This window comes from Syngnathus leptorhynchus, chromosome 22 (assembly GCF_054491065.1).
Source record: "Syngnathus leptorhynchus isolate UIUO chromosome 22, UIUO_Slep, whole genome shotgun sequence".
NCBI classification, from domain to species: Eukaryota; Metazoa; Chordata; class Actinopteri; order Syngnathiformes; family Syngnathidae; genus Syngnathus; species Syngnathus leptorhynchus.
The window spans coordinates 5828525-5855006 of record NC_141216.1 but is presented as its reverse complement, the minus strand read 5'-3'; the positions used below and the strand labels follow the sequence as shown (position 1 = coordinate 5855006).

Sequence of the window (26482 nt, the reverse complement as noted above, 5' to 3'; positions counted from 1 at the left end):
GGTCAAACCTGACCTGTTCTTATATTGACTTTTATCCGCAAGGGTACCTAATATTACGGCCAGCACAAATGAATTGACATGTACTTGAAATCCCCTGCCCCCTTGTGCTACTTTGACCCCTCTTATCGGTTTCTGCGCTTAATCCCCAAACTAGCCTCCCATACATCACTGTGGCAAAACTGCCCAGTAACCTCCACTCATTTCCTCATTTACCGTTGCCAATTTTGTCACGCTAATCCGAGAATAACATACCTGCCCTGACCTAGCATCACCCCAAATCCACTTATATTGAACTCAGCTTCAAAGTACCACCGCCTCCATATTCCTTTGGGTCAAATGATTGGTGTTGTTTCTCTCTTACCACTATCAAAACACCGACCTAGATTTACAACCTAAAGCCAGATTGCAGTTTTAATATGTTGTGACTATTTCTATAATTGTGAACTGACCTTGGGGGTCAGAGGTGACTTACCAAATACAACTCAAAAGACACATTCAATTCATAGGAAGTCCACTTACTCTTTGACCTCCTTGGAACTGAAGTCCAGGTAGCGGTTGCTGACCCACTGGATCTCGAACCAGTCCCTGTAGTTGTCGTTGCCACAACAGCGGAACTCCATCTGCATCAGGTCCAGCGTCCTCTTCATGTAGCAGCGTCCCGGCGTGTCCGTGTCTTTGTAGTAGCGCATGCCGTTGCGCAGGCCTTCGGCCAGCGTGAACTGCAGCGGGATGCGCATGACGAAACACAGGAGTGCCGTGAGCACCAGCAGAACGTTGAAGACCACGCACCCCACCAGAAAGGTCTTGAGCATGGGCTTCCACTTGACGAACTTGGTGGGATCCAAGGAGTCGTAGCAAACCTTGCCACCGAATGCGTTGATGCCGCACGCCAGCAGGCCCATCAGGATGAGCAGGTTGGGCAAGAAGTGGCTCTCGTTGTTGTCCATCAGCTCCGAGCGCTTACGCAGCTCGATCTTGAAGAAGAGCCCCATGCTGAAGACCAGTACGCCGGCCATGACGGCGAACCAGAAGAGGAACCACACGCTTTGGGCGAGCTTCACTCGCTTTTTCAGATCAAATTTGACCTTCATCAACGCCATTGTTCAATCAGAGACCGTTAGATCCTAGGAGAACTTCGAGATGGGTCTTTTTGAATAACCAAGTCAGGGTTTGAACTTTAACAATTTCCTTTGGTGCATCAGTAATCCATCAGCAAGCATTCCTGTCGTGCCACGGCGAAGCCCAAGTATGTTATTCATTCAAAGCCAGCGCCATTGCTCCCCAAATCTTCCCGGATTCGACGCCTTCACTTTGCTTGGATTTCGCCCGGAGGATTTCTGCGAGGATTCTCATGACTAAACTCACCAAGTTGCAATACGTCACGCTAAGCTCTTGTAAGCGGGCCTGATCCAATTTGTGAGAAAAAAAATCCCCCAGCACAAGATGAGCCCGATTTGACGCCACATTCCCGGGAGCCTTAATTGGTTTGAGTGATCACGCGGGTCGCCTTGGTCACCTTCATGACGGGATCTCTGAAGATGAGCGGCAAGGAAGCAAGGCTATTCCTGGCGTCATTCACACTTGCAGGTCTGCAGGTTCAAGACTTAAGCGGATGTCTTATCTGCCGGAGGCCATTAAGACATCAACAATGCAGTTCACCATTTCAGTAGCCAAATACACTTCCTGGGTCAATTAGAAAATCTTCATCTTGCCGATTGAGGATTTGATTGATCAAAAATAGTGAGGCTTGGAACAGAACACCTTTAAAGGCCAGCGGGCTATGAGCTCAGAGTCATTCCCATGTTGCAAGAGATACTGAAAGTGTCACAGAAAGATAGACATTGGCACGTTGGATCTGGATTGATTTAATAAATAATCAGACAAGCTTTATTACAGGCGTTTACTTCTCAATGCATTCTACATTTTAGATAGAACTTAGTCGTCGCATTTTGTAATTTAAAGGCACTGAGGGGACGCTAAGGGTCCCATGTGGTCTTCCGGTCTGCTTCGGGAATAACCGTCCAGTTAGGTGACGGCCTCCCTGCGGCAAGCCAGTTAAAGTCATCCACCTGCTCCCAATTGTTAGAACTTGGGTCCAGGTCAGCTACGACAAAGTCTTCATCCAGGTTGGGGTAGGACCAGGTGTACGGTGCGAAGCGGACACCGTGACAGTCCTCCACGATGGCACGGCTGGTGACGTGCAGGTAGACACAGGTGTCTTTGGTGTTGTGGGTACGCAGTTGCTGGCAGGCCAGAGCCAAGGTGCTGCTTTGACAGTGGTCCACAAAGACTGAGGTGGACACAGGCCCGCATAGGATCTCGCAGCGGTCGATGTGCTTCAGGTGCAGCGTGCTGGGCGTACCATAGAGACGCACCTTGCAGTTGGACAGGTGGGACAAGAGCACATCTTCTTTGTGGATCTCTTCTGAGGTCTTCACGAGGACCATGTCGCTGATGTTAAAGAAGCCGCACTGTGGACCATCAGGGTTTCCATCCACTTGTGCAGTGCTGTGCTCTGCTGATGGAGACACGACAGGGTCCGTCACCGTTGCTGTTGACGTTTTGGTGCGGCCCCGGAAGCCGAATTTCTTCTTCGGCATGGCCTGCTCCCTTGTTTCATTGAGACGTGTCTGAAGCTTCTGAAGGGCCATTTGGGCTTTCCGTTGGTCGTAGGTGGTGAGAAAAACCATGCTGTCGTTGAGAAGCTTTTGCAATTGTACAGTTTTGCTCGTAGCTTCCTCCAGCTTCTGCGCCACCGCCGTTTGGTCCGCGTCAGAGCAGGCGCAGAGCAGCTCCTCGACAGCAGCCAGCTCGACGTTGAAGGTGCTGAAAAAATAGTCAGCACTCTCCTTGGCGACCGATTGGTTCTCTTTGGCTTCTTTGCGCCGCTCCACGTCCTCAAGCCTTGCTTTGTTGCGTTTCTCCAAACGCTCCTTCATTTTAATCGCGCTTTCCAAATCTTTCGCTTGAACAACTTCATCGGGCACATCCATGTTGTCGCCCGGTGATGACGTTTAGTTTCTTCTTCTTTGTTCTCGTTGGTATTGATGGGGTCCTGCGCCGCCTGGCGGCACTACAACGTAATCAATAAATACAGCCCGCGTTTTTTTGCATGAGGTTTTCCTTTAATCATAATAATATTATTATCCAACTATCAGTAAAAATGTTATTGTTGTGTTCACGGGTACATTGCATAGTTGTTTTAAAATAAAATGACAGTTCTTATTGAAACCAGGTAGTTTGTGTTTTACTAAGTCAAGTCAAAAAACCTAAAATGACAAATAAGAAAGTAATATATATTCTTTTATGGATTATTCAATGAAATGTTAGAAATATATTAATTTTGGCTTTGTAGAGGAATCGACTGACACCGGGAGAGGCATACAACACAGAGACCTCTGTCTTGAAGGGAGATGGGAGTATGACAGAGACAATGGACATGAAAGTGAGAACAATTTTGTAATTGAGTCGTGACATGACTCTCAAAAACGTTCGATTTAATTATTGCATTACTGTATGTAAGCATTTTTATTTTTTTTGCCTGTGTTACTTGGTCTAAAAACTGAGAACCACTGCTGTAGTTCAAATAAAAATCAAGGTTTTGGCCAGCCTTGGTCAAAACCTTGATTTTTACGCTTACTCGCTTCAAACGAGTAAGCGTGCTCGTTTGAAAACAGACTGCAAAAAAAAAAAAAAAGATAAAATTGGTATGTAAAACTTTCTTTCCTGTGTATGAAAGATGAGCACTCGTCCCAGGTAACATTTGCCACACCTTTATATACAGGCACTTGTCATGAGTGACGTCATGCATCACAGGCCCGCCCTCTACTGTTGGGAAAAGTTCACCAATTTCAATCAGACGTGGTTTTTCAATTCAGTGTAAATGAATTTCTCTTTTTTTTTTTTTTTTTATGTCTGTACCAGATTCTCCCATCATGTCAACTTTTATTATGGCACTAGCAGGATTGTGGAACGGAGGGGAGGGGGGCCGCCGGTGCTGCTGTGCCCTCCTTGAACTTGTTCTTCCAGCGGCGCGCGCGGTAGCCCCCACAGCCCGTGCAGCCATGGCGAGGAAACCCCGTTGACAAGGCACTGCTTTTTCATGACGGTGAGTTCCCCCTTTGAGTGTATTATCATTTTGGGATAAAAATTGCAAGGGAAAAAACACACACGGCCTCCTTCCCTCTTCCTCCTTCGGGGAGGGTTAGGGAGACAACTTTGAAAATGGAGCCGAGGCAGCACAGTGTGGGGAGACAGGAGTGAGGCGAAATAACACGAGTGGTGGGAGAGAGGGAGAAGAAGGAGGAGGAGGAGAAGGAGGGGGCGAGCGAATTAAAAGTTGGCCAAATGGAGATATTGGGTTTCAAGTGGAGTGGAGAAGGGAGTAAAGAAAAAAAAGGGTTTGCCTCAGCGACTCTTTATGTTATGCTAATCGGGATAAATATTTATAGATTCGTTTTCCGCCAAATTGCGCCTTCAAGAGGGGGAGGGCGTCGACGACAAGTCGGAAGGCTAGCTAACCAACCAAAAAAAAAAAAAAAAGTCTTGTCGTTTGGCTGTCAAAATATCTCCGGATCCAACGAAGCCGACTAGGACGAGGACCGGGTTCGACACAGAGTATACCCGACTGGCCTAGCTTTGGCTTCGGGGGAAATGTGACGTTTTACGCCGCTCGGGACGAGTGGGAAAACCTTGGCCAAAAAACGCGTCAAGGCAAACCACGTCGACTGGCCACCGGACTGCGATTATGTCGATTTGGTGCTATTTTGGAAAATAAAAGATTGCAGGCTGCACATTTTACTCATTTTCTCGGCTCTTTTTTGAGGCGTTTTTGACCAAATGCGTCCGGGACAAAATGGCGTACAAGCAAAGGCGATTTGAAGGGCAATTCGAGCTTTGTCCTGCACAATAATGACACCGAAGCTGGATTGTAGTTGTCCTTGATACCGAATGACGATATATATTGTTGCTTAGTGTTCTGTTTAAATGATCTTGTATAAAGGACACACTTTCACTTTTTTTTTTTCTTCTCATGACGCCATTTCAAACGACACTTATTGTTCTTCGGACACGACGCCATTTCGAACTCGTTCTTGGGTTTCATGTTAGACCTTTTTGTTAAATTCATCTTAACATTAACGCATGCCTTTTAAAGTTACTGTAGAGTTGTTGTGACCAAAATGTCGTTGTATTGCAATTTTTGCATTTCTACAAAAATTAGAAGCGCCTTTGACGATTTAACGTTTAATTTTCAGTTATATACGATTTCTGCAGTGAAAATAGCTCTTAACATTACATTGAGCTTTGTCGATCAGACTGGTTCATTGAATCAGTTCTGAGCAAGGCGTTGCACAACAAAAACGACAGTCTGGCTTTAAACAGCAGCCATTTTGTCAGTTTATTTTGTCCAGTGTTGAAAATGTAACTCCAGCCACGCTTTACTCACTGTAGCATATAATAAGCATTTCCTTCTGGCTCTGGGAAGAAAAAAAAATCCACATTCCACATTGCTCCTGAACCAATGCACACACAAAAATCCAAACGTGAATGTTTATACTCCTCGAGTGCTGACATAAATTAGTAGGCCTTCTTGTCCCTTTAATTCTTTGCTACACAATACACTTGATGGCTAAAATAAAGCCAGCAATCCATTATGTCTGCCTTTGGAGGTTATTTAGAGCATAGTGTGCTTACTTCCACCCAAATGCACTTTTTCACCATTTGGAGGTGATGGGTGGGAGTAGTGTGTCACAGTAGCAATGTTCTCTGAAGGAAGGCCACACTGCTCTCCTATGGTGATATATTGCATTGTCTTTTTAGCTCTCCCCATACTGTCTGCTGCCTAACTTAACACTTGTCATTTTGTGGCACCCCTGCAGCCCAACCCTTTACTGGAAACAACAAGGGTGTTACATGACTGGATCCATGCAGCCCGACACTAATCAGTGAGTGAGACAAAGTTGTGAATGCACACGTTATATAAACGTTAACTCGTATAGGGCCAAATAACTGAATACAGATTACATAAGGTGTAGAAAGTAGTAAATCTTCGAAAGTAGAAGTACAGATATTTGTGTAAAAGTAGAGGTACTCTTATGATGCTTTAAATAAAAGTTTGAAAGTACAAACTCCGGAATGTACTGAAGCAATAACAAACATAATAGTACTACCATCATGTCAAGTAAACTGTTTCAAATTACCTAATGAAGCAATCTGGGCAATTATAGAAAAGTAATATTCAAAAGTGGCTTTTATACATCTCACCGTAGTTATTTTTTGTCTTCAGGTGTCATGGATGATGAGGACGATCGCCATCTTCTGGATATTTTAGGGTAAAATATAAACATTCACATTTGATTGTGGGATTATTAGAAGCAACCAGGCATCAATGTGACCTTGACAAAGTTATTTTGTTTTCAGAGATGTGGATGCATTGAATGACTATCTACACGGCAACAACAGCAAGTCCGTGAGTGGCTCTTTAAAAAAAAAAAAAAAAAGATTTACAGCCACACACATTTGGCATGTTTACGTGGAACTTTGAATTCTTGAGGTAGATGCTAGCGTGTGTTTTTCCTCCATGCAGATTGAAGAGGACGATGTAGCCAATGCTGCATATGGCTCAGATGCATCTTTCTTCTCTGGTGACGCTGTGAGTGTACCATTTTTTTAAATATAATATTTTTCCAAAGGATTAAATTAATTACCCTCCATTTCCGTTCCCATTTCACTCATTAATTCTTAAAACCACCAAAGTGTACAATACAAATAAACAACAAGTAAAACACTATGAAAGCTACAACATCCTCCAAAATTCTTCCTCAGTTCTCTAACTGCCTTGTTTTAGGCAAATACTGGACTCAAAGATGATTCCTCCTCAATGGCGGAGTTTGGAGGCGATCCGGCTGGAGACAGCCTACATCTTTCCAGCAGTCTCTCCTTCATCGAGGACCAGCTGGGGTCTGGGAGCCCTCCCGGAGCCGGCGTCGACCTCGGTGAAGACCAGCCCTTTGACATCCTCCAGAAATCCTTGCTGGAGGCTGACATCACGGAGCAGACGTTGGCACAGGAGGCTTTGCTGGAGACGCAGCCCGCACCTACCCTCGTTCAGGCCCCTGCGTCCCTTCCGTCCCAGAAGGTCTCTGGGGGCTACGGAGGGGGTGTGGTCACTACACCGGCTGCGACATTACCGGCTGGACAATTCCTTCAAGGCGTCTCACCGCTGCCTAACGGTTCCACTCAGCACATCCAGGTGTTGGGGTCGTTCGGGGCGGGAAGTGGAGTCATGACGCTGAGTGGTCTGGAGAGAGCTCCTCAGATTGTCCTGAGGCCAGCAGGCCCCATCGCCGCTGCGGGCTCACCAGCTCCAGGCGGGCAGGTGTACGCTCCTACCCAAGGGCATCTCGGTCAAGTGGGCTTTAAGAACATTCCCCTCCAGAACGTCATCATTCAGAGAGGTCCGGGAGGAACCCAGACTCTTGTTAGGCCGATCCAGCCTAAACCGCATCAAGCTGGGGCTCAGACTGTCTTCAGTTTACAGCCCACGGTCTCCCATTTGGCAAATGTGACAAACAGTGCTACACCGCAGTACACCGCCAATGGCTCCATGGTAGTCGATCAGCAGCAGGCACAAGCTAACGTACAAGCGGGACAGTTCTTGCTGCCCACTTCTTTGGCCGTCCACAATGACCCCCCTGTGGACCCCGGTGCCCATATCAATGCCCACAACGCAGTGCAGATTGTCGCCGGGCAAAAATGTACAGCGCAAACCGCTGGGCAGCTCATTTTGAATCAGGGCCCTGCAAGCGGCGGCACGGCTCAAACGTGGAAGACCGCCGCATCCACCACGAGCGCACCGGGCCGGCTTGCGCTGGTCAGTCAGGCGCAACCCTTGGGTAGCCCCGTGCAGCGCCTCCTGGTGACGCAAACGGCCAACTGCACGTCGTTGTCCCCTTTACCTAACGCGGCCACGCCTGCACAAGAACACAGCCAGGTGAGGATAGCACTCGATTATTGCTTCCTTAGCTATCTTTGGAATCACGACTTTTAAGTGTATTCTATTATCAGTTAACAATCTGAACTTATGAATCACTTCCTGACTTCCCAGAACGCTTCTGGCGTTGCCGTCAAACAAGTGCAGCTCAACGCACAGAAGAGGCCCGCCCCAGCGCCGCTTACCAAAGGAGGAATGTGAGTTCGATCTAGTCCAATTTGAAAAGATCAAGTTATAAATGTCAAGTTTTTTTTTTTTTTTCTCGCTAGGATTTTACAGCAGCTAAGGGAACATCACGAGCGGGTGGACATGCCCGATCGGCGACATTTTACATCGTTCAGTGATGTGCTGCAACGGCTCCTGCCCTACCATGTGTTTCAAGGCACGCCACCAAGCCAGGAGGAGTTCTCTCAGGGTACCTTGATTTATTTTTTGCCATTTTTTTTTTTTTTTTGGAAGCATTTTAGGCTCATCTGTGCTTTCATTTTGTTCATTTTATTGACAGTGGATGAAGAGTTTGAATCAGTTGCAACGCACGTGTTGATGAGGACCCAGGCCATGATCAATAAATATAGACGATTGCTTTTGGCTGAATCTGAGGTATTAGACACGTGCCATTTATATTTTGCAAGGCAAATCAAGGCAGGAAGTCAAGTCATCCTCTTTCCTTGCAAGCAGCATTCCAGTCCTTCATCAGAGATGGTGATGATTGACAGGACCTTCAATCAAGAGGAGCGCAGCTGCCTTACCCAAGACAAGCGCATGCTGCTTGTCGATCCAGGTACCAGTCCGTCCACTACCGTCTTGAGTCCACGGAAGGTCTCACTGTCCCTGTTCTTCTAGACGCTTTCTTGGAGGATTTCTGTTGTGGGCTGAAATCCAAACGTTTGCAAGATCCTGTCCCCTCTCCGCCGTCGCCGCCCGCCGCACACTCCGAGGAGCCGGCTTACAGAACAGACTCCCAGCCTGGCTTTGGCGACCCAGGTGGAGGTGGAGGCAGTGGTACTCCACTTCAAGCTTCATCTGCGGCCAACAAGAGCATCCTCGAGCTAAAGCGATCCCAGCAGCACTTGGGGCAGGAAGGTAACCACTCATCTTTTGCGGCATCTTCAGGGGGTCATACAGACCACCAGGCAGCCTTGCCGCTACACCTGGACACGGACTCTGCTCTGGAGGCGGCCGTCAACAGCATTCTGGAATGTTAACAAACCACAAGGAGGTTTGTTGTTGTTTATTTGTCCAGTTTGTTCTGCTTTTTATGTAGCACTATTGTTTTATTTTGACAGATACATGGGGTCCTCAGTTTACGACTTGACTTTTGTTTCTAGATAACCTGAAATTGTCGGAAAGTGTAGTTGTCTATTACCTAATCATAAAGTCAGAATGACCGTAAATATTTAATTAAAAACGCATGTAGGCCATAAATATATTTAAAAAAGAAAATTCGAATGAGAAACCATAAATCTGGCACTAACTGAGTGTGCCTTATTGTGCTGTGTGACGGCGTTGTTACAATACTACAAAAATAAATAAATTGTTCCCTTTGCGTAACCTCGGAATGTCACCATTACAGTGAACAAGTTTAGGAAAAGGTTTGGCTATAAATATAAAACAATTCAAGATAAGACAAAGTACAATACGTAAGCGTGCTGGATGGCGACAAATTCTTACACCACTGCAAACTCCTAATCATAACTGCGGTCAATATTTGTGTGCAAAAACACTTTTAGGCCATAAATAAAAAACAAAACAATGAAGCCCACACCACGGCACTTTGTGAGCGTGCCTTATTGTGCCGCGCGACGCTGTATTCTTACGCTGCTATGCAAACTCGTCCGTTAACGTGCCAACCATAACCTCGAAATGTTCTCATTACAGAATGTGTGGATGAAAACACTTTGAAGTTGTTGTTCGAAAACAAGTGTACAACAGTAAGTACGGTAGTGACTGAGCGTGCCTTCTCGTGCCATAATTATCAACATTTAATAACTCATCACGACCACTTTGTGTTAGGTGTAAATGCCGTATGTCATAAAACGAGGACCCCCCCCCCCGTACTCTGAAAACAGGCACTTCTTATAATTACCCACAATGCCGTGGGAATGTGCAATTTCGAGACTCCACAATTCTTTTTTTGCTCGCTTTGGCAACTCCGTGCCTCCTCCTCCTCGGCTTTTATGACGAAGGGTTTACATGAAGAATCCTACATTTCTTTGATGAATTGCACTAAAAGCCGTTTACATGTGACTGCACACGTAAGCCGCCATGCCCCCCCCCCCCTCGCTCACTTTTATTTGGCATTTTCTTTGCCCCCCCACCCCTTTCTTTTGTACCTTAAAGGTACGCGAGCCCCTACACATCAAACACGCAAACTCGCCTATCATTTCAATGTGTTTGCGTTAGGGGTAAGATTAATCCTCAGATTGAGGATGTTACTTTGTTCATATTTTTTTAAGAAGTGTTTTTATTTACTTTGGTTTTAAACTGGAGAGTTTGTCGATTTGTATGCTTTGTCTTGTCTAGTTTTTTTTTTTTTTTTTTTTTTTTTTTTCCCCTCATCAGCAGCACAACCAAAAAAAAAAAAAAAAAAGCATCTTTTGTTTATTTCAAACGGGACTAAAACTAACTTTAGTTGTTACACATTGAAAATCAAATGAGTCGATGAGTCAGACTGAAGAAATTGAATCCAGTCCATTTCTGCCAAAGTTTAAACCTGCTAGTGAGCTTCAACAGCAGATTGAAGGCCTTTAAAAAAACAAAACAAAAAAAAAAAACATTGTGTACTAGTGTTTAGTGCATATGCCTCATAGCTCCGAGGTTCAGGGTTGAAATGTATACATTTGCATGTCCTCCTTGGCATACTTTGGCTTTGTCACACATTTCTGATAAATGCAGTTTAGGTTCATTGATGACTGTAAATCGTCCTTAGTTGTCAATGGGAATGATTGTTGGCTCCAGCTCATCCGCATCACTTAGGTATACTGGCGCTATAGAAAATTGATGGGATGGATATTCACTCTTCTTCTATCCGCTGCTGCGCATTAAACAAAATGTCGAATTATTGTTTTTAAGTAAAGATGGAAGGATTTTTTTTCCCGCTTTTTATCCGTATTGTCCGACTTAATCTGTATATTTTGTTGTTTTGTACAAACAAACAAAAATAAAAAATATTTATAATTTTTCTATGGAAGAGGAGGAAAGAAAAGAATGTTAAAAAAAATTGAGAAAATGGCAATTATTTTGTATAATTTAGATGTCAGTTGGTCATTGTTGCGTTGCTCACAGCAACAATAAATTCATTTTGAATACAAATATGACGGTGAGTCTCTCTTGCTATTCTGTTCTAGCACATAACAATATCTGTGCTGGCATAGGAGGAACTTTTAGGTAGGAAAGCCCCAAAAGATAAAGTCGCCACATTTGCTTTAGAAAATATCCATCTAAAAAAATAGTCCCCGTTCCCTTTAAAATTGTATCATGATGCATGACGCAACAGCGACACCCTGTGGGGATTTAAAATACTGTCAGGTGGGTGTGAATCTAATAAAATGACGTAAAATTGACTAAGGAGGCAATTGTGAATAACAGAAAGACCCGTACACTGAGTAACTGAATCTTTTTTATTTTTCCTCAGTTTATAGTTGATATAATGCATAATAATTCTTAATGGTACTTCCTCCAGCGCTCATGTTCTATAAAAACAACAAAACAATGAAATACTTTAACCCCAAATCTCAACACTGTAAAGAGACAAGTGTTTATATGTATACATACTAAGATGAGGGTAAGACCAGACGTAGCTGAGCATACAATATCCGGCCAGCAGCATGCCAATACCGCCTACGCCGCCTTTTCTCACGTCGATATACTTCCTGTAGTACCACTGCCAGCCTGTAAGGGGGCGCACAGTGCAGATGACGAGAGGTACCTAATGATGTGGCAGTTGAGAGTATACAATATTTGTATTTCTAATTTACCTCTCTGCATCATTTGCACCGCGTCTCCCGGGCAGCGTGGCGTTTTGCAGGCCAGCCACTCAGGAAGCTCCCGCAGTGTCACCTGACCTAGGCTCCGTCCTGCTTAACAAACTTAGATGTCAGTAGTAAGAATTTTTAAAAAACAATTGGGCTTTATATTAATGACTATAGTATTTATGAATGGAACAGCTTGATCTGTTTTTTCTTTTTTTTCAAACGTGGCGTTTGAATTTCTTTCATTTAATATTAATTTTATTTTGTATACAGTTTGATACATTACTGTTCAAATAACACTTAACAGACACACATTGATCCTAGGTCAGATTTAAAAGTTTTACTTTGAAATTATAATTCACATTTATTATACTATATGCTATACTGACCCGATGTGTTGTTTTTCCTCATTTCTATTGTCGCTGCTGTATCTACAGTTCTGGACTGAAAGTTCTCAAAGTGCGTTGGCAACACTGAAGTGAATTCTGTCTGTTGAAAACTAACTTTAGATGTTTTGAGGTCGGGCAGAATCGAAGGCTTATGGGAGATCGCTTTGGAGCCACTCAAATTATCTTTAAGCGGAAGTAGAGACTTTTTTGGTTGTGTAATGATACTCAAACTAACTGGATTTAAACTTGATTTAGTGTTCGTTTGAGTAGTTTCAATGGAAGGCCTGTCGGTCTTGGCCCGGCCCAATGTGCTGCCAACATGCTGGAGCGTAATCCTGGGCATTTCCTTTTCGACGGCCATTTCTTTTTCTGGGCACTTGATTTGTTTCCCTTTAGAGGCACTTTTGGGTTTTTGGGACTCTGCAGATAATTTGGACTTGGTGCTCGTGGATCTTGAAGGTACTGTCTTCAGACTTTGTGGAGCTGAATCCGAACCCGGAGAAGTTTGGCTGGATTTTGCCGCTTCTATTGCGGCACGAATGCTCTTTTTCTTTGGCTTCACCTGTGGCGACATTTGTCCACTTTTCTCAGGTGCTTCTGGTGATATCTTCTTATCGAGCTGTGGTGTTTTCTTCCCCTTTATCTTTAACGTGTCTGCTTCTAGCTGTCTTGGTGGCGAGGACACCATGGGCTCATGGTGACTTAAAGGGGCCTTGGCTGCCTTGCAGTAGGGCAAGTGACTCTTTAACCGCTTGAAGGATTTCCCACAGAACGGACACACCTCTGTAGTTGGGAGGAGAAAATAAACAATGAACGGAATGGAATTTGCAAAAAACGCATGTTGATAATTGCACACGCTGCTGTCATATGCTGAAATTAGTAACAATTCCCTTCAGGCGCTTTTCAAAATTACAATATTTTCATGCTACTGTGCATCCACAAAGTACTCAGCACTTTTTACACATAGTCTTATTCCATACTGGTTTATATATGCTAATATGAATATTAGCTATTAATACTATGAATAATAGCTAAACTACTAAAACGAGTAATAATTTCAAAGTTGACCTAATAATTCTTTATTAGTAATAGGTAGTTTAGGTCACGTGACTAGCGTTTTCGAAACTTACCGGAGCTCATTTTGCAGGTGGTTACGAACGAAAAAAAAATGTAAGTGATGTTTAAAAAAAAAAAAAAAAGACTTACAATGTGAATTTAAACCGGTACAAGTAGTTCATGTTACAAATGCAAATACCTAAAGCGTTACACGCGGACTTGCGTTCACGGTCATGTTATGATAGGCGAATGGAAGAAGGACCCGAGTTGCATTTAGGTGGCCAGCCAGAGGCCTAATCAGAAATGTGTGGAATTTTTGTATAAACGCGGTTCGTCATTTCAGGTACTTCGATTGATAGATTGTAATTAACTAAATGAAATGTGATCCGATTAATTTACGGGTTTGACGCGATTTTGATGTATTAGTCAGGCGCATTTCCGGTTTGTGGTAAAAAAAAAAAAAATCCCCTTCAAACAAAAGTGAAAGTGATCCTTTTTGAGGTACAGCAAGTGGGCGAACTCAATGAGAAAAAATGTGCAATCAAATATTGTAACATTTCTTTAGAAAAGTGTTTTATTGATAAACGTTAGAGTGGCATGAGAGTTGACACAGGGCAATTAATTTCCAACAAAAGATGGCAGAAAAGTGTCAGAAACCAGAAAGAAACTATTGGAAAACGCAGTGATTTAAAACAAAAAAAAAGTTTCTAGAACCATTTACATACAAGATAAAACTAGGTATTATTTACAAGAAAAATGATTGGGCTATGTACAACAAAAAGCTTGTCATTTAAGAAGAAGGAGGCATAAGTGGTGTTGAGCAAAGAATAGAAACAGTATGGAGCTTTAATGGAAATTATTTACTGAATTTTAAATCAACCCTGAGAGAAGTGTCAGCTCGTGTCTGTTATTTGGCAACACACTACTGAATTAGCTAGTAATAGAAAGCTGTATATTTGTTGATAAGTAATATATCATTTTGGTACCATCTTGGTGCCAAGGAACTATATTAATGAGGCCATAGCCCTGTTTGATAAAAGATAGTTATGCTTTTCTACCATCTTGTGGTATACACAAGTAACAGAAAAATTTAAAAGAGAGAGCCCATTGCTTTTGGTCAAATTTGTTTGGTACGCTGTGAAATGTTTCCAATGTAATAAATGTGTATTAGCTCAATAAAGGTCAGGTAACACTGCAATTGACCGAGTGTTCCCTTATCTTTATTGAGCCATTGTCTATCACATAACAAGCCAAACAAATGTGACAAAAAGCAGATACACTGGTTTATTATGCATCTGCTGCCATCTACTGTAAGAGCATTTAATCATTTCACATGGCATCGATAAAAGAACACAGACTATTATTTCATAAATAATTTGTGAAACTGGATAATTTTCTGCATAGCACCTGATCTCTTAAGGCACACCAGCTGGGAATCACTGCAGGCACAAATCCTGATTTTTAAACAATAATTTGGTCCCTGTCAAGGCATCAGGTTCAGTCAGTTTTTTTTTTTCCCTCGCAGACTTGTGAGCGAGAAGATAAAGACCGGGAAGATTTGGGAGAAACGGACTACTGTTCATCTATTCACAAAGTAACACGGGGTTTTGGGGCGGGGTAGTGCAACAACTGATTGAGTTACTTGCATGAATTCAGTGCTCGGACCCAAAAAAAAAAAAACCACAGACTAATCGACGCAGCTGATATCTTCGAGCGTCCTCTTGATCCCGCTCGTGTGAAACGTTCTAACCTAGCCAAAAGACGTCTCGCATTAGGGTCGGGTCGGCCCCACGCCGCGAACTACCGATCCACGACTAACTTACAAAAGCAGCCGATGCGTTCTACCGGATGATTCTTCTAGAGTCCCCCTTTAAAAGGTCACACACAAGGGTCATTGGAGCATGAGCTGCTTGAGGTTGTCATGAAGAATCGTGTCCTTGACATCCCGGAACACCAGCCGGATGTTCTCCGTGTTGATGGCGGTGGTGAAGTGGTGGTAAAGCGGCTTCTGGGTGGCGTCACGTCGCTTGGCTCGAAAGCGCTCCACCAAGAAGGCTTGCACGTCGGGCAGACTGTGCTCCGGCCCGTTGTAGTCGGGGAAGTAGTCCTTGAGAGGCACGCTCTTCACCTTCTCCTCCAGCAGGTCCGTTTTGTTGAGGAAGAGGATGATGGAGACGTTGGCGAACACGCGGTTGTTGACGATGGTCTCGAAGATGTTGAGCGACTCGCACAGCCGGTTGGTCTGGCGGTCCTCCATCAGAACCTGTGAGCCAATTCATTTTCATCATGTCTTCATTTGCTCTCTACCTCTCTAGAGAAGAAGAAAAAAGTCCCTTCCTTACTTGGTCGTACTCGGAGGAAGATACGAGGAAGAGGATGGAGGTGACGGAGTCGAAACATTCAAACCAACGCCGTCGCTCGGACCGCTGGCCGCCCACATCCACCATCTTGAAGGGGACGTTCTTTAGCTCAAAGTCGTACTCATGGACTCCCTTGGTGGGCTTTCGTGCCAGCAGGATGTCCTGCTGACTCGGCAGGTAATTCTGGCACACGCAAAGACATAATGATTTGACTTCAAAGTAAAAGTAGTGACTTAAAAACAAGAAAAAAAAACTTACTGGCTCGCCAAGCTTATCCAGATTATCTAAGAAATACTTGACGGACTCGCCCTGCAAGATACAAGCACGCTCACATTATATACATGTGGATGATGCAGTTGGACAAGACACAAAAATGGAGACACTAGCATATGTGGAAATGTGCTAGCTTCTGTTGAAGGGGCAATTAATGCAAGCCCGGGCACGAAGCCGGAGAGACTCGCATGCATTCCTTTATCAGCACACGCGTGTGTGTGTGTGTGTGTGTGTGTGTGTGTGTGTGTGTGTGTGTGTGTGTGTGTGTGTGTGTGTGTGTGTGTGTGTGTGTGTGCAGTGATTTTCCTTATCGTTTTTCCTGGTGTCTCTCAAGGGCTTTTAGTTATGCTACCACATCTCACTGGAACAACCTTTGCATGCATTTTATGATAATTTCTTGATATCCTGGTGACACATTTGCAAAACGTTTCAAAAACCAATCAGACTAGAATAACCTGTGTCTGTATTGTGTGGGCGTTTTTTTTACCTCAGAGCAAAGGAGCACCTAACCTTAAATTTTCAGTTTAAAACCTGCCTGTGATGAAGGACAGGCGCAGGGTGACGTTTCAAAATTGTCGACAAATTAGTCAGACGGGGCGAGAGAGGGAATAAAAAAGGAGAAGCGAGACGAAAAAAAGATTTTTCCGTGTGCTGTGAAAGCAAATCTAGAACATGATTGTATAGCTATACAAGTCATTGCCCACACGCTCACTTCCTTCCTTTCATATAGAATACCCGTGAACCCCATATCTGACATTTCATCCAGAATTGAAACTTACAAATGAAATATATATGTGCGTCATCCTTTTAGGGGTGACGAAATCATAAATCCACTTCTAAGGATGTCCTAATTAAAAGGCGTCTTTAAACATGCGGTTTTACCGTTGGCCTGTTTAAGTAGCAAACTTGTAGGACCTGATTTAACTACGCCCCCTTTGTATACATTCAACATGCTAAAATTAATTCTCCTGTCCCTCCAGTCCACCCTGAGAACCTCACTTAAATGACTTGAATTATTTGCAATTGGCATTATAATTTATTTATTATATAAGACCTCAGAATAAATTAAATATATGTGTATATATATATATATATATATATATATATATATATATATATATATATATATATATAGCACAATTGGCATTTGAATTTATTTATCATATAAGACCTCTGAATAAATTGAATCGATGTATATATGGCATGCAATTTTTGATTTTTCATGTAAGAATGCAAGTGCTCAAGTAACACTAAGTGGGCAAGCTAAGGCCCCCTGTTTGTAAGTATAAAGCAGTTTAACGACAGATCAACATTCCAGCTCCAATCACACTTGTGTCTGTGGCCCGGCATTAACAAAACACCATTGAGAAACCCGCTGCAGCAGCCTTGTGCAACTCAAACAAACCCATTTAGAAAAAGTGAATTTTCCACGAGAAAGCCACATGGGGAAGTTGTCAAGACGTCGCAAAGGGCGGATTTATCTTTCCATCCCTGGCGATACGTTATAGTAAACATCTGGGTGAAATGTCAGCATTTTACGAGAGGGCGGAAGGTGTAAACAGGAAGTTGACTGAGTGACACGACTGTCCACTTAACGGTCATCTCCGAGGAAGGTTGACTTACAATTAGTTGATGTATTTCCACTTACCAATTGAAACTCGCGACGGCGGTCGTAGGCATGCTGGATGCCGGTGTCGGCCCACAAGGCTTTGATGGCGGGCAGGTACTGCAGGAAAACCGACGTCTCCAGCAGTCCGCGCGCCATCTTGGCCGAACGCGTGTCGAACGCCATCAGCTTGTCGCCGAGCTGCTGGTTGCTCGGGTTCCCCCACGGGATGTGCAGTTTCTCACGGGCGTCCACCAACACACGTATGCCTGGGCGAGGATTAGCAGATTCATTAAATACAAAATAATCTGACATTAACGACAATACAGATAAATACATCATTTATTCACAATGAGTAGTAGCAATATATTTTTACTGTTATTTAGTATTGGTGTACCTAATTAAAGTTTATTGATAGGGATGCTGCGACTGGTTGGTGACCAGTTCAGGGTGTACCGTACCTACCACCCTGAGACAGCTGGGACAGGCTCTAGCACGCCCGCAACCCTCGTGAGACTAAGCGCTTCCACGCACTGGTAAGACTATTGGAATCTTTTGCGGGTACTGTACTTCTATACTCAACTGTTAAAAATGCTCTGATACTCCAAAATCGATACCATTTCACCAACCTTCCATTTAGAAGCCATGTTAGCTACATGCACTACAAATTTGCTCATCTAGCGAGACCAGCAACATTTAGTATAAGGGAGAAGAATTTGAAAGTTGTTCCACCACAGTGCAATTAACCTAACCTAATTTACATTTAGCAGACGTGAGATTTGTATCATGCAAAATGTGTCTGCGGTTTAACAACGGTCGGGAAACACTGGATTATGTCAAGGTCACACGCCTTAAGTACCATCTAACTAATGTTAGATATAAATTCAATCTATGAATTCAGAATCAGATTAGCATGACTATGATCGAATTTATTACACTTCTATGGTGACTCTTATTTTATTGCAGGTTGACCTTCGTTTTACTTTCCATGAGAAGGTGGCCATACAGGAACACCACATTTCTATCCCATTTAAGCTATTTGTTGAGGGGGGGGGGGAAATCCACTAAAGCTAATTTCCTCACTTTTAAAAAAAGTAAGATTAAAACTAAACGGCGATACAAAGCGATAATGTATTCTTGTAAACAGGTTTAAACAGGCAGAAGGGGGGCTCTCTTGCAGGGTGTGTCGAGGACTGTTTATGTGCCTCTGCAAACTTTTCCCGGCCATTATTAACCAACAAAAAGCGAGCCTCGCCTTGCATTCACGTGTCCCAAAAGCGCAATTTCAATGCTTTTTTTTTTTCTTCCAAAAGTTAAATTTCACCTTTAATAACGTTGCTATAAATGGTTGCACGGAAGTCCTCGCGGGCGGTTTGATCGAAGTCCTGGCCGTGGATGATCCGCATTTGTTTGAGGAACGTCGACTTGCCGCTCTCGCCCGCACCGAGTAGCAGTATCTTTACCAGGCGTTTGACATAGGTTTTCTCTCGGGAGAGCCGCCGGTCGATCTCCTTGGAGCGGCGGACCTGCTCCACCTCGCTGCTGTTGAGTAGACACACGGGAAGGCAAACTTTAAGCACGGAGCGCGACGGCAGGAAATCCGCCATGTTCGCGAGAGCCTCATCGATGCTAATTTGGCTGCGCTGTACGCGGCGGCGTAAGGAGGCACGGGACCAAGCCCCTTCCCTGCACTCAGGAAGTAGACTTGTTTGGTCGGCTGTCTGCGGTGTGCGCGGTAACAGCGAGATTAGTTCGTTAAAAAGCGGACATATCTAATCATCCGATCGCTCAGACGTCCACGTAAAAGAAGTTTTTGTATCGAGTAGTTTATCCATATAACACTTGCAATGACGAGAACCCCATGCAAGCTCAAACAGAAGTTTGGGGTGTTTCAAAAAGAACGACATATTTAAACTAATAAGTGACGAAAAATTGCATTTAGTTTTTATTCTTAAAAACTGGGACACTCATAAAAATTAAACTTTAAACTCTTGATAATGCAACACTGCCCTCAAGTGGGCAGTTGTGGAATTATTCTGTGGTCGAAAAACGCCGTCTCCTCATTGGTCGATTCCTCTTAGTTTTTAGGTATGGTGCGTTCATGTACAACGGAATTGGGCATTGCTGTTATAAACGGTTGCCGTTTGCAATCGAAGGAATTTAATAGCGCCCTAACCTATTTTAAAAACGCACGCCTATACGCGTATTTTATTGCAAATGTAGTAATCCATCACTACAATATCGTCAGTTTGCCCGCTATATCAAAATCCAACCTTTTCCGGGAGCACGGGAAGGCACCACCGATATTGATTATCCCAAGTCCCCATCCAGCCAGCATCCCTACGCGACAGCTCGCAGTTGCATTGAGTGCGTGTGTGTGTGTGTGTGTGTCTAAGTGGACATTATCACCAGGCATCATGACAATTAGAAACACTCTGCGGGATCACGGACAGAGATATCGGCCAAGGATGGCGTGTCTTAAAAAGGTGAGATTTTGCTGATCTCATACAAATCACAGACTGTTCCCAAGATCCTCAATGGGTATAGAAAACAAAACATGTATTGTCTTGGTGAAACAAAATATTTTGTGTAATATACAATATTTCATTTGACTAGCTCCCGTGATGCTGTTTGCATGGCTTCAATTATGAATGTAAATCAATAAACATGATTAGAAATGCATGACATGTTATCAGAATGTCATCATCTCCTACTTACTCAACTTCACCTCGTCATTCTAATAAGGTCATGCAGTTTAATAGGTATTAAGACAGGATCATTGTCAGTGATGCAGACCCCATGCAGAAAGAAGTTAATCCAGCTACTGGAGCTTGACTCATCTCACCTACGTCACGTGTGAGGAGGAAGGCGTGGGCATCTTTATTTACACTTTTGTTTTTCCTGTAATATTTGAATTGTAGTGTTTAAAAAGTTAATTCCAAATATCATCGATGATCTATTCCTATACAAAATTCAGATGAAAATCCAGTTTCGATTGAAAGCATTAACGTATCCGTTTTTTCAATTTTATTTTACCCGCAATGTTTTTATTAATTGCATTATTTAAGTTCTGTCATGAAAAGAACCTAGAAGTTATTCAGCCCACAGCTTCCGTCGCAATCTGTTGTCAAAGCAACCCATCCAACCACCATCCCCAACATGGGTTGTCACGGTAACCTCTTCCTCCCCCCCGCAGGCGGAAAAGGTACTGCTGGAGATGCAGGATCCCAAATCGGGGGTGAAGTCTCAGCCGCAGCGACTGGTCATCACCACCATACCCCACGCTATTACTGGTGAGCACACACACACACACACACACACACAGACACACACACACACTCACTCACTGATGAGCAGTACACACTTGGATAGTGAGTGATTGTGTAATCAACGGATATTAGCCGAGACACGCTGCCTCAAAGTCGAGGGCTGCAGATTTTGTCGCCATGACAACTCCGCGGACTCGTCAAAGTGAAGGAAAAAGTCGGAGGAGGAAAAATGAAATAATGATCTGAAACGTAAGCAAAGGAATACACAGAGGAGGCGGGTCGAGAGGGAGAAAATACATCTTCTACTTCATACTTCTCTCCTACTGTGTGTCAGAGGGGAGTCTGGCATTTACACACATGCACACACACTGTCAGTCAAAAATAATCTCATTTGCATATATGATCTCTAGGCGAAGATATGGTTGCGTGGCTGGTAGACAGATTCCAAATCGACTCGAGAGGTGAGTTAAATGTCTTAACGCTTTAAAAGTTGACACAACAAGGTCAATTTGTATCGTTATGGTCAGAGGCCAGGAGTTTGGGTTCCATGCTTGTGGCGCTTGGCTTCGTGTACCCGCTGCAGGACCACAAACGTTTGCTGCTCAAACCCGACGCGTCGCTTTATCGTTTTCAGGTAATGCAATAAAATAATGATTGTCTTCATCAGTGATCCCCAATGGGAAATTATAATAGGGACAAAACTAATTGACTACAATTTTATCTTTGTTCATCCAATGTCAATCGTGACAGGCAGAACAATTTAATGCTTGTCCACTAGAGGGCAGAATTGATCCTTATGTGAAGTAACAGCTAAAGGTAACAATTTGAGATTTTGTGTAGAATTAGCAAATACATGATTTATAGCTTGTCATTCTTGTGTATTGATTCAATAGCTCGATTTTATTCATATCTACACAAACACGCTTTTCATTTCAGACGCCATACTTCTGGCCCGCCCAGCAGTGGCCCGTGGAGGACACAGATTACGGTGAGTGTGTGTGTGATCAATTTTCTCTACATCACCCAACGATAAACTTGCATGCTTCAATTCTGTGCTGAAGCAATCTATTTGGCCAAGAGGAACATCCGCAAGAAGGGAATCCTGGAGATGCATGAGCAGGTCAGGGAAATAAAATAAAAACACAACTGTAGCTTTTGCTGCTGGAGGTCCTTACGGTTATGATGTCATCTCTGGGGGGTCCTCAGGAGCAGTACAACCGCCTTCACAAGTGGATGAATCACAAGTGGGACTTTATTGTGATGCAGGCGAAGGAACAATACAGGTAGGATGTGAACATAATTTTTTTTTTTTTCACAGAATCATATTTAGTCCTGCAGTGTGAAGTGAATGCAAAAATACAATCCAAAAAAAAAACGTTGTGTAACCTCAGGGCTGCCAAGGAGAGGAAGAAACCGGACCGTGTGGTGTTTGACTGTCAGGAGAGGGCCTACTGGGTGGTCCACAGACCCCCGGTGAGACAAATGCACACACTTCTACGTACATACACATGCCGAGCGACTCGAAATAAATTGAGCTTTCATTCTTCCCGGGGTATCTCATTATCTCTACCCACGATATTGCATTGCCATCACATCTCCCATCAGCGCCAAAAGGTCACGCTCGATTAATATTTCACATCGCATAGGAGAATTACATGGCTTCCATTCCAGCCTCGTGTGACAACTTGTTGTCAAGTTCACGCGTTAGGTCTGTCTTATTAATTGCCAGTATTCTTTTTTTTTTTTGTGCACCCAGCCTGGCACCGTGAGCGCCATGGATTACGGACTCGATCGGCATATCGATCCAAACGCAGATGAGGTAACAGGTGAGTGGATGGGATTTTTTTTTATCAATTTGCTTCTTTTTGTCTTTTTCTTTTCTTACTAAGCATGTTTTCTTCTTCTGTCTCCTGCAGGCTTTTCTCGCTGCTCTTTCTTCTAAAGTGATCATCTTTCACACGTTTCGTTTTTTTTTTTTTAATATTTCTGTCGTCATCCTTTTTTTCTTTTCCTATTCAAAGGTGAAAACGCCCGACTATTATGAAAGAATTGTAAGTGTCCCACATCTGGTTTTGTTGAAATGGATAACTCCTCTTGACTTCTATTTTGTCATATCTTCTCTTTGCAGATGATCTTCACCCAGCAGTCCATCATGAGGCCCAGAGTCAAGTCATCGGTGTCCATTGGCGCGTACGTTTGTCATCCATATTGTCGATTTCTATTGTGTTATTTTTTTTTCACTGTAAATGATTTGTTATGCAGATTGGTGAAATATAGCGCCACCTACAACAGCCACGACCCGTTCCTCTCCAAATGTCTTCCTAGCAACCCCTGGCACACAGACGACATCACATACTGGACTTTGAATATGCCCAAGTAAGAACAAAATCACCTTAGACGGACGGCAGTACTCGATGACTATTGAATTTATTTCTCCTTTCACTGTAGTGTGGAAACGCCAACCAAGATGCGCGTAGAGCGCTGGACGTTCAGCTTCGGCGAGCTGCTCTTGGATCCTCGAGGGCGAGACGACTTCAGACGCTTTTTGAAAAAAGAGTTCAGCGGTATGATTGTAGATGATGATAATTATGGAAATGCATTTTAAAATACAAAATGCTCGCTGGGTTACAGGTGAAAACTTGGCATTCTGGGAAGGCTGCGAGGATTTAAAATGGGGCACGGCGGCGACCATGCGGGAGAAGGCCGAGCAGATATATAAGTAAATCGATACAAATTTTTATCTACTTTGTGGATTATTTCTAGTCAGAGAGTTTCTGTTATATTTGAAAAAATCGAATAAAAATACACATCTCAACTGCGCTAATTGTTTTTGATCTTTTGATCCGAGGACTTTCCTGGCCCGCGGTGCACCAAGGTGGATCAACATCGACGGGAAGACGATGGAGATCACGGTGAACGGCTTGAAGCATCCGCACAGATACGTTCTGGATGCCGCCCAGACTCACATCTACATGCTCATGAAGAAGGTCAGTTAGCACGAGCCGGATGTATTCCTTTCATAGAATTCACCGTTGAGTGTGGAATTGCAGGATTCGTATGGCCGTTACATGAAGTCTCAGGTGTTCAAGGACACGTTGAAGAAAGCCATTTGCCCTGAGGAGCACAAGTTCACGTAAGTGGCCAACATTTGGACTCAATATCTCCCCGCAGCTTTTTTTTTTTTTTTTAATAAATATTACCGATGCTCTCCCAGGGACACCCAGTTGGAGCAGAACTCCAAGAACCGGCGGCCCAGCCTCAGTCCCATCATCCTCCGGCAGCAGGAGCTGGAGCAGCGAGCCAAGATGGCTGCCAACGCGCCCGTGGACATTACGCAGGTCATGAGCAAACTCAGCAGGCAGAAATGAGAATTCTGTGTGTGTCTATCAAGTTCCAGATTACATTCATCATTTTGGGCCGTTTTGCAAATATGTTACTATCACTATTATGATTGCCCACAACATATAAATCATCTTTTCCTCCATATTAAAATCAGCCCAAATGTAATACTAATAAATATATCTAAAAAATAAAAAAATGCCAATACAATATTGAATGCAAAATATTTCATAAAATACTCAATTTAAGACAATCATTTTATCTTAGCCCCACAATGTATCGCTTTTTGAAAATTGCCATTTAAAGCAACATCCTGTCATGTTATATTTCTGTATATTGGTTCTGTTTTGTTTGTCTCCCCCCCCCCCCCCCACTCCCCCATCCATGATTCCACGTCCAATTTGTACTGTCTGCACGCATGTCACGGCGACTATAATAAAACATCCAGCAGCACTTCATCTGTCTGTCCCGTCATTCCTCCGCCACCGATGTCCATCTCGCAGATGATGACCATCCTCATTAAGTCGCATTGTCAACTGAAGAGTCTAATGATGGAGAAACGTAAGCAATAAAATCAAAACTGATTTCTTCTTTATCCACCACCTACACGTTTCATGTAAGTTCCATGTCCTGTCCTACTGTCATTGTGAGATGGCCCTGCTATTTGCCAGCCATGTTGTAATTCCATTTCTGTGTTTAATCCCGCAGCTATGCCGTTTCACCACCCCAGTCCCCCACCTGACTGTGTACTCGGGCCTCATGGACTCCCCCACCGCCAACGCCTCATCCTCCCTGGGCGTCCTGGCCCCGTCCCCCGTTAGCGTAGCCCCTTACAGCACAGAAGCAGGGGGTGAGGCGGAACGGGACGGTGATGCGGCGCGAGACTCCACGTGCAAGTCGAGAGTGGTACTTTCGCTTCGGCGGCTATTGAGGCGAGGTTGCGGCGTGGGCGGCGGACCCTCCTCCATCTTCACCAGCCTTTCGCCCAAGTGCCAAGCGGTCGCCGGGGCCAGCGGACGAATCCGGCCGATTAGTCCGGATTCCTCCAGCCAAGCCCCGCCCAGGAGGATTGGCAAGTGAGTGTAAAGATGTGTCACAAAATGTATTTGAAATATGATTTTAAAAAGTCTTAATATGAATCCCTGTCTATGTCAGCTTTTTCCAACTGAAGGTAGACATCCCCCCGGAGTGTCGGATCTACCCCATCGAATCCGAGGATGAAGAAGACGAGAACCGAGCCTCCTCCCAGGGTGCTTTGGGGGCCAAGGAGATCATCTGCCCCTGGGAGAGCCTCACCCCTCACAATGGGACTGGCTAAAACAAAAGACAAAAAAGGTACCGAAAGATTTTTTTTTTTCTTTCAGCCTTCTTGTAACATTCCACCCCCCCCAAAAAATGGGATCAAACTTGCCCTCTACTGTTTGAACGTCTAAAAAGCATTTCAAAATGAATTGTAGCGTTCACATTCAAACTTCATTCCGAGTAGCCCCAATGCAGCCTTATTGATAATGATACGCCTTATTTAGCTTTTGCCTTACACTGCGTACCGGTAATTATATCAATTGATAAACAAACTTACTTTATTGATATTGAATCGGATAACTCCAATTATACTAAAGCACCAAAGACAACATTTGGTGTTATTTATTTATTGTTGCCTTCCAATGAAAAACATGCACATTTTGTGAGTTTTTTTCTTTTATTAACAAAAAAATATTCAATAAAGTGCAAAAAAAAAAAGGAAGTTCTTTTATTTGTATCTATTTTTTTTAATAATAAGAAAAAAACTCCAACATGTGTAGATACAGCGTTCCCCTGCCCTATCTGTTATTTAAAAAGAGTGTTAAGTTTAAATGTAGTGAAAGTATGTGAGAATTGCAAAATAATATTATCGTTTTTTTTTTTTTAAATATGATATCTCTATATTTCAAATTTCTATCTACTTAAACTGGGGTTCACCGTACACGTTTTTCATTGGTAATAATGTACACTGAGACGAGTACTTGTACACATGGTGAAGTCATTTTAGCAACATGTCGTTTTTATGTGCCGCTGTTTTTGTACTATAGCAATGTTCCGGTGCCTGGCGTGAGCAACGCTAGTATGTTTACAAATTAAAAAAAAAAAAAAATAATGTACATTTTTATTTAAATGGTGTGCTGTTTGACGGGTACATTCCACAACTTGTGTCAAGTGCCTCAATGAATATGTGAATAAATAACTTGT

General features: G+C 43.5%; 6 protein-coding genes and 1 long non-coding RNA gene across 17 annotated transcripts in view; 2 read left to right on the top strand and 5 right to left on the bottom strand.

Moving 5' to 3' along the window:
- The window catches only part of prph2a (peripherin 2a (retinal degeneration, slow)), a 3309-nt gene extending 2155 nt beyond the window's left edge, over positions 1 to 1154 (bottom strand). Inside the window, exon 1 of the mRNA XM_085904353.1 lies at positions 520 to 1154. Coding sequence (XP_085760479.1) covers positions 520 to 1100 — 581 coding nt within the window. The 5' untranslated portion in view covers positions 1101 to 1154. The remainder of the gene's footprint in view (positions 1 to 519) is intronic.
- Positions 1 to 15868, top strand: part of bicral (BICRA like chromatin remodeling complex associated protein) — a 21564-nt gene extending 5696 nt beyond the window's left edge. For 3 of the 9 annotated variants that reach the window (XM_085904338.1, XM_085904340.1, XM_085904339.1), the window contains exons 5-16: positions 3356 to 3445; positions 3785 to 4108; positions 5880 to 5945; positions 6287 to 6332; positions 6421 to 6469; positions 6587 to 6652; positions 6848 to 7993; positions 8108 to 8190; positions 8263 to 8408; positions 8499 to 8593; positions 8669 to 8774; positions 8837 to 11305. In XM_085904338.1, coding sequence (XP_085760464.1) covers positions 6292 to 6332; positions 6421 to 6469; positions 6587 to 6652; positions 6848 to 7993; positions 8108 to 8190; positions 8263 to 8408; positions 8499 to 8593; positions 8669 to 8774; positions 8837 to 9198 — 2094 coding nt within the window. In that variant the 5' untranslated portion in view covers positions 3356 to 3445; positions 3785 to 4108; positions 5880 to 5945; positions 6287 to 6291 and the 3' untranslated portion in view covers positions 9199 to 11305. Of the gene's footprint in view, positions 1 to 3355; positions 3446 to 3784; positions 4109 to 5879; positions 5946 to 6286; positions 6333 to 6420; positions 6470 to 6586; positions 6653 to 6847; positions 7994 to 8107; positions 8191 to 8262; positions 8409 to 8498; positions 8594 to 8668; positions 8775 to 8836; positions 11306 to 15724 lie in introns of those variants that run through there. The other 6 variants (XM_085904345.1, XM_085904341.1, XM_085904344.1 and 3 more) reach the window with 6 other exon arrangements.
- On the bottom strand, positions 1829 to 3077 carry tbcc (tubulin folding cofactor C). The gene has a single exon (XM_085904354.1). The coding sequence runs from the start codon at positions 2991 to 2993 to the stop codon at positions 1977 to 1979; it is 1017 nt and encodes a 338-aa protein (XP_085760480.1). The 5' UTR covers positions 2994 to 3077; the 3' UTR covers positions 1829 to 1976.
- On the bottom strand, positions 11610 to 13719 carry LOC147039674 (uncharacterized). 2 transcript variants are annotated; one of them, XM_085904352.1, is made up of 5 exons: positions 13484 to 13718; positions 12354 to 13136; positions 11971 to 12069; positions 11768 to 11884; positions 11622 to 11685 (listed from the first exon to the last, which is right to left on the bottom strand). In XM_085904352.1, the coding sequence occupies exons 1-5, from the start codon at positions 13491 to 13493 to the stop codon at positions 11657 to 11659; spliced, it is 1038 nt and encodes a 345-aa protein (XP_085760478.1). In that variant the 5' UTR covers positions 13494 to 13718; the 3' UTR covers positions 11622 to 11656. The 2 variants fall into 2 exon arrangements, with proteins under 2 accessions (XP_085760477.1, XP_085760478.1); XM_085904351.1 differs by having other exon boundaries at positions 11610 to 11884; positions 13484 to 13719.
- Positions 14680 to 19550, bottom strand: LOC147039672 (guanine nucleotide-binding protein subunit alpha-13-like). The gene is made up of 5 exons (XM_085904350.1): positions 18973 to 19550; positions 17691 to 17917; positions 16028 to 16078; positions 15752 to 15952; positions 14680 to 15672 (listed from the first exon to the last, which is right to left on the bottom strand). The coding sequence occupies exons 1-5, from the start codon at positions 19253 to 19255 to the stop codon at positions 15301 to 15303; spliced, it is 1134 nt and encodes a 377-aa protein (XP_085760476.1). The 5' UTR covers positions 19256 to 19550; the 3' UTR covers positions 14680 to 15300.
- Positions 18202 to 26482, top strand: LOC147039670 (regulator of G protein signaling 9-like). Of its 2 annotated transcripts, XM_085904349.1 has the most exons (19): positions 18202 to 20134; positions 20845 to 20941; positions 21328 to 21378; positions 21445 to 21551; positions 21854 to 21905; positions 21979 to 22037; positions 22124 to 22200; positions 22309 to 22390; positions 22674 to 22736; positions 22939 to 22968; positions 23046 to 23107; positions 23180 to 23293; positions 23366 to 23481; positions 23549 to 23636; positions 23766 to 23904; positions 23968 to 24050; positions 24132 to 24255; positions 24965 to 25332; positions 25412 to 26482. In XM_085904349.1, the coding sequence occupies exons 1-19, from the start codon at positions 19739 to 19741 to the stop codon at positions 25572 to 25574; spliced, it is 2271 nt and encodes a 756-aa protein (XP_085760475.1). In that variant the 5' UTR covers positions 18202 to 19738; the 3' UTR covers positions 25575 to 26482. The 2 variants fall into 2 exon arrangements, with proteins under 2 accessions (XP_085760475.1, XP_085760473.1); XM_085904347.1 differs by lacking the exons at positions 22939 to 22968; positions 24965 to 25332; positions 25412 to 26482 and having other exon boundaries at positions 24132 to 24828.
- Positions 22695 to 24603, bottom strand: LOC147039671 (uncharacterized). Its single transcript, XR_015063421.1, has 3 exons — positions 24118 to 24603; positions 23948 to 24031; positions 22695 to 23885 (listed from the first exon to the last, which is right to left on the bottom strand). It is a non-coding gene; the product is annotated as an uncharacterized LOC147039671 (long non-coding RNA).

What these genes read in the sequence shown, in the direction of transcription:
- tbcc (XM_085904354.1), bottom strand. Translation starts at nt 2,993, where the DNA reads ATGGATGTGCCCGATGAAGTTGTTCAAGCGAAAGATTTGGAAAGCGCG.
- LOC147039674 (XM_085904351.1), bottom strand. An exon ending in GAGGAAAAACAACACATCGG is followed by an intron (nt 12,070 to 12,353) that starts GTCAGTATAGCA and finishes TTTGTTAAGCAG; the next exon opens with GACGGAGCCTAGGTCAGGTG. An exon ending in GGTGCAAATGATGCAGAGAG is followed by an intron (nt 11,885 to 11,970) that starts GTAAATTAGAAA and finishes GCCCCCTTACAG; the next exon opens with GCTGGCAGTGGTACTACAGG.
- LOC147039672 (XM_085904350.1), bottom strand. Translation starts at nt 19,255, where the DNA reads ATGGCGGATTTCCTGCCGTCGCGCTCCGTGCTTAAAGTTTGCCTTCCC. An exon ending in TGGATAAGCTTGGCGAGCCA is followed by an intron (nt 15,953 to 16,027) that starts GTAAGTTTTTTT and finishes TGCGTGTGCCAG; the next exon opens with AATTACCTGCCGAGTCAGCA. An exon ending in CTTCCTCCGAGTACGACCAA is followed by an intron (nt 15,673 to 15,751) that starts GTAAGGAAGGGA and finishes ATTGGCTCACAG; the next exon opens with GTTCTGATGGAGGACCGCCA.
- LOC147039670 (XM_085904349.1), top strand. Translation starts at nt 19,739, where the DNA reads ATGGTGCGTTCATGTACAACGGAATTGGGCATTGCTGTTATAAACGGT. An exon ending in GGATGGCGTGTCTTAAAAAG is followed by an intron (nt 20,135 to 20,844) that starts GTGAGATTTTGC and finishes TCCCCCCCGCAG; the next exon opens with GCGGAAAAGGTACTGCTGGA. An exon ending in TCATCGGTGTCCATTGGCGC is followed by an intron (nt 23,108 to 23,179) that starts GTACGTTTGTCA and finishes TTTGTTATGCAG; the next exon opens with ATTGGTGAAATATAGCGCCA.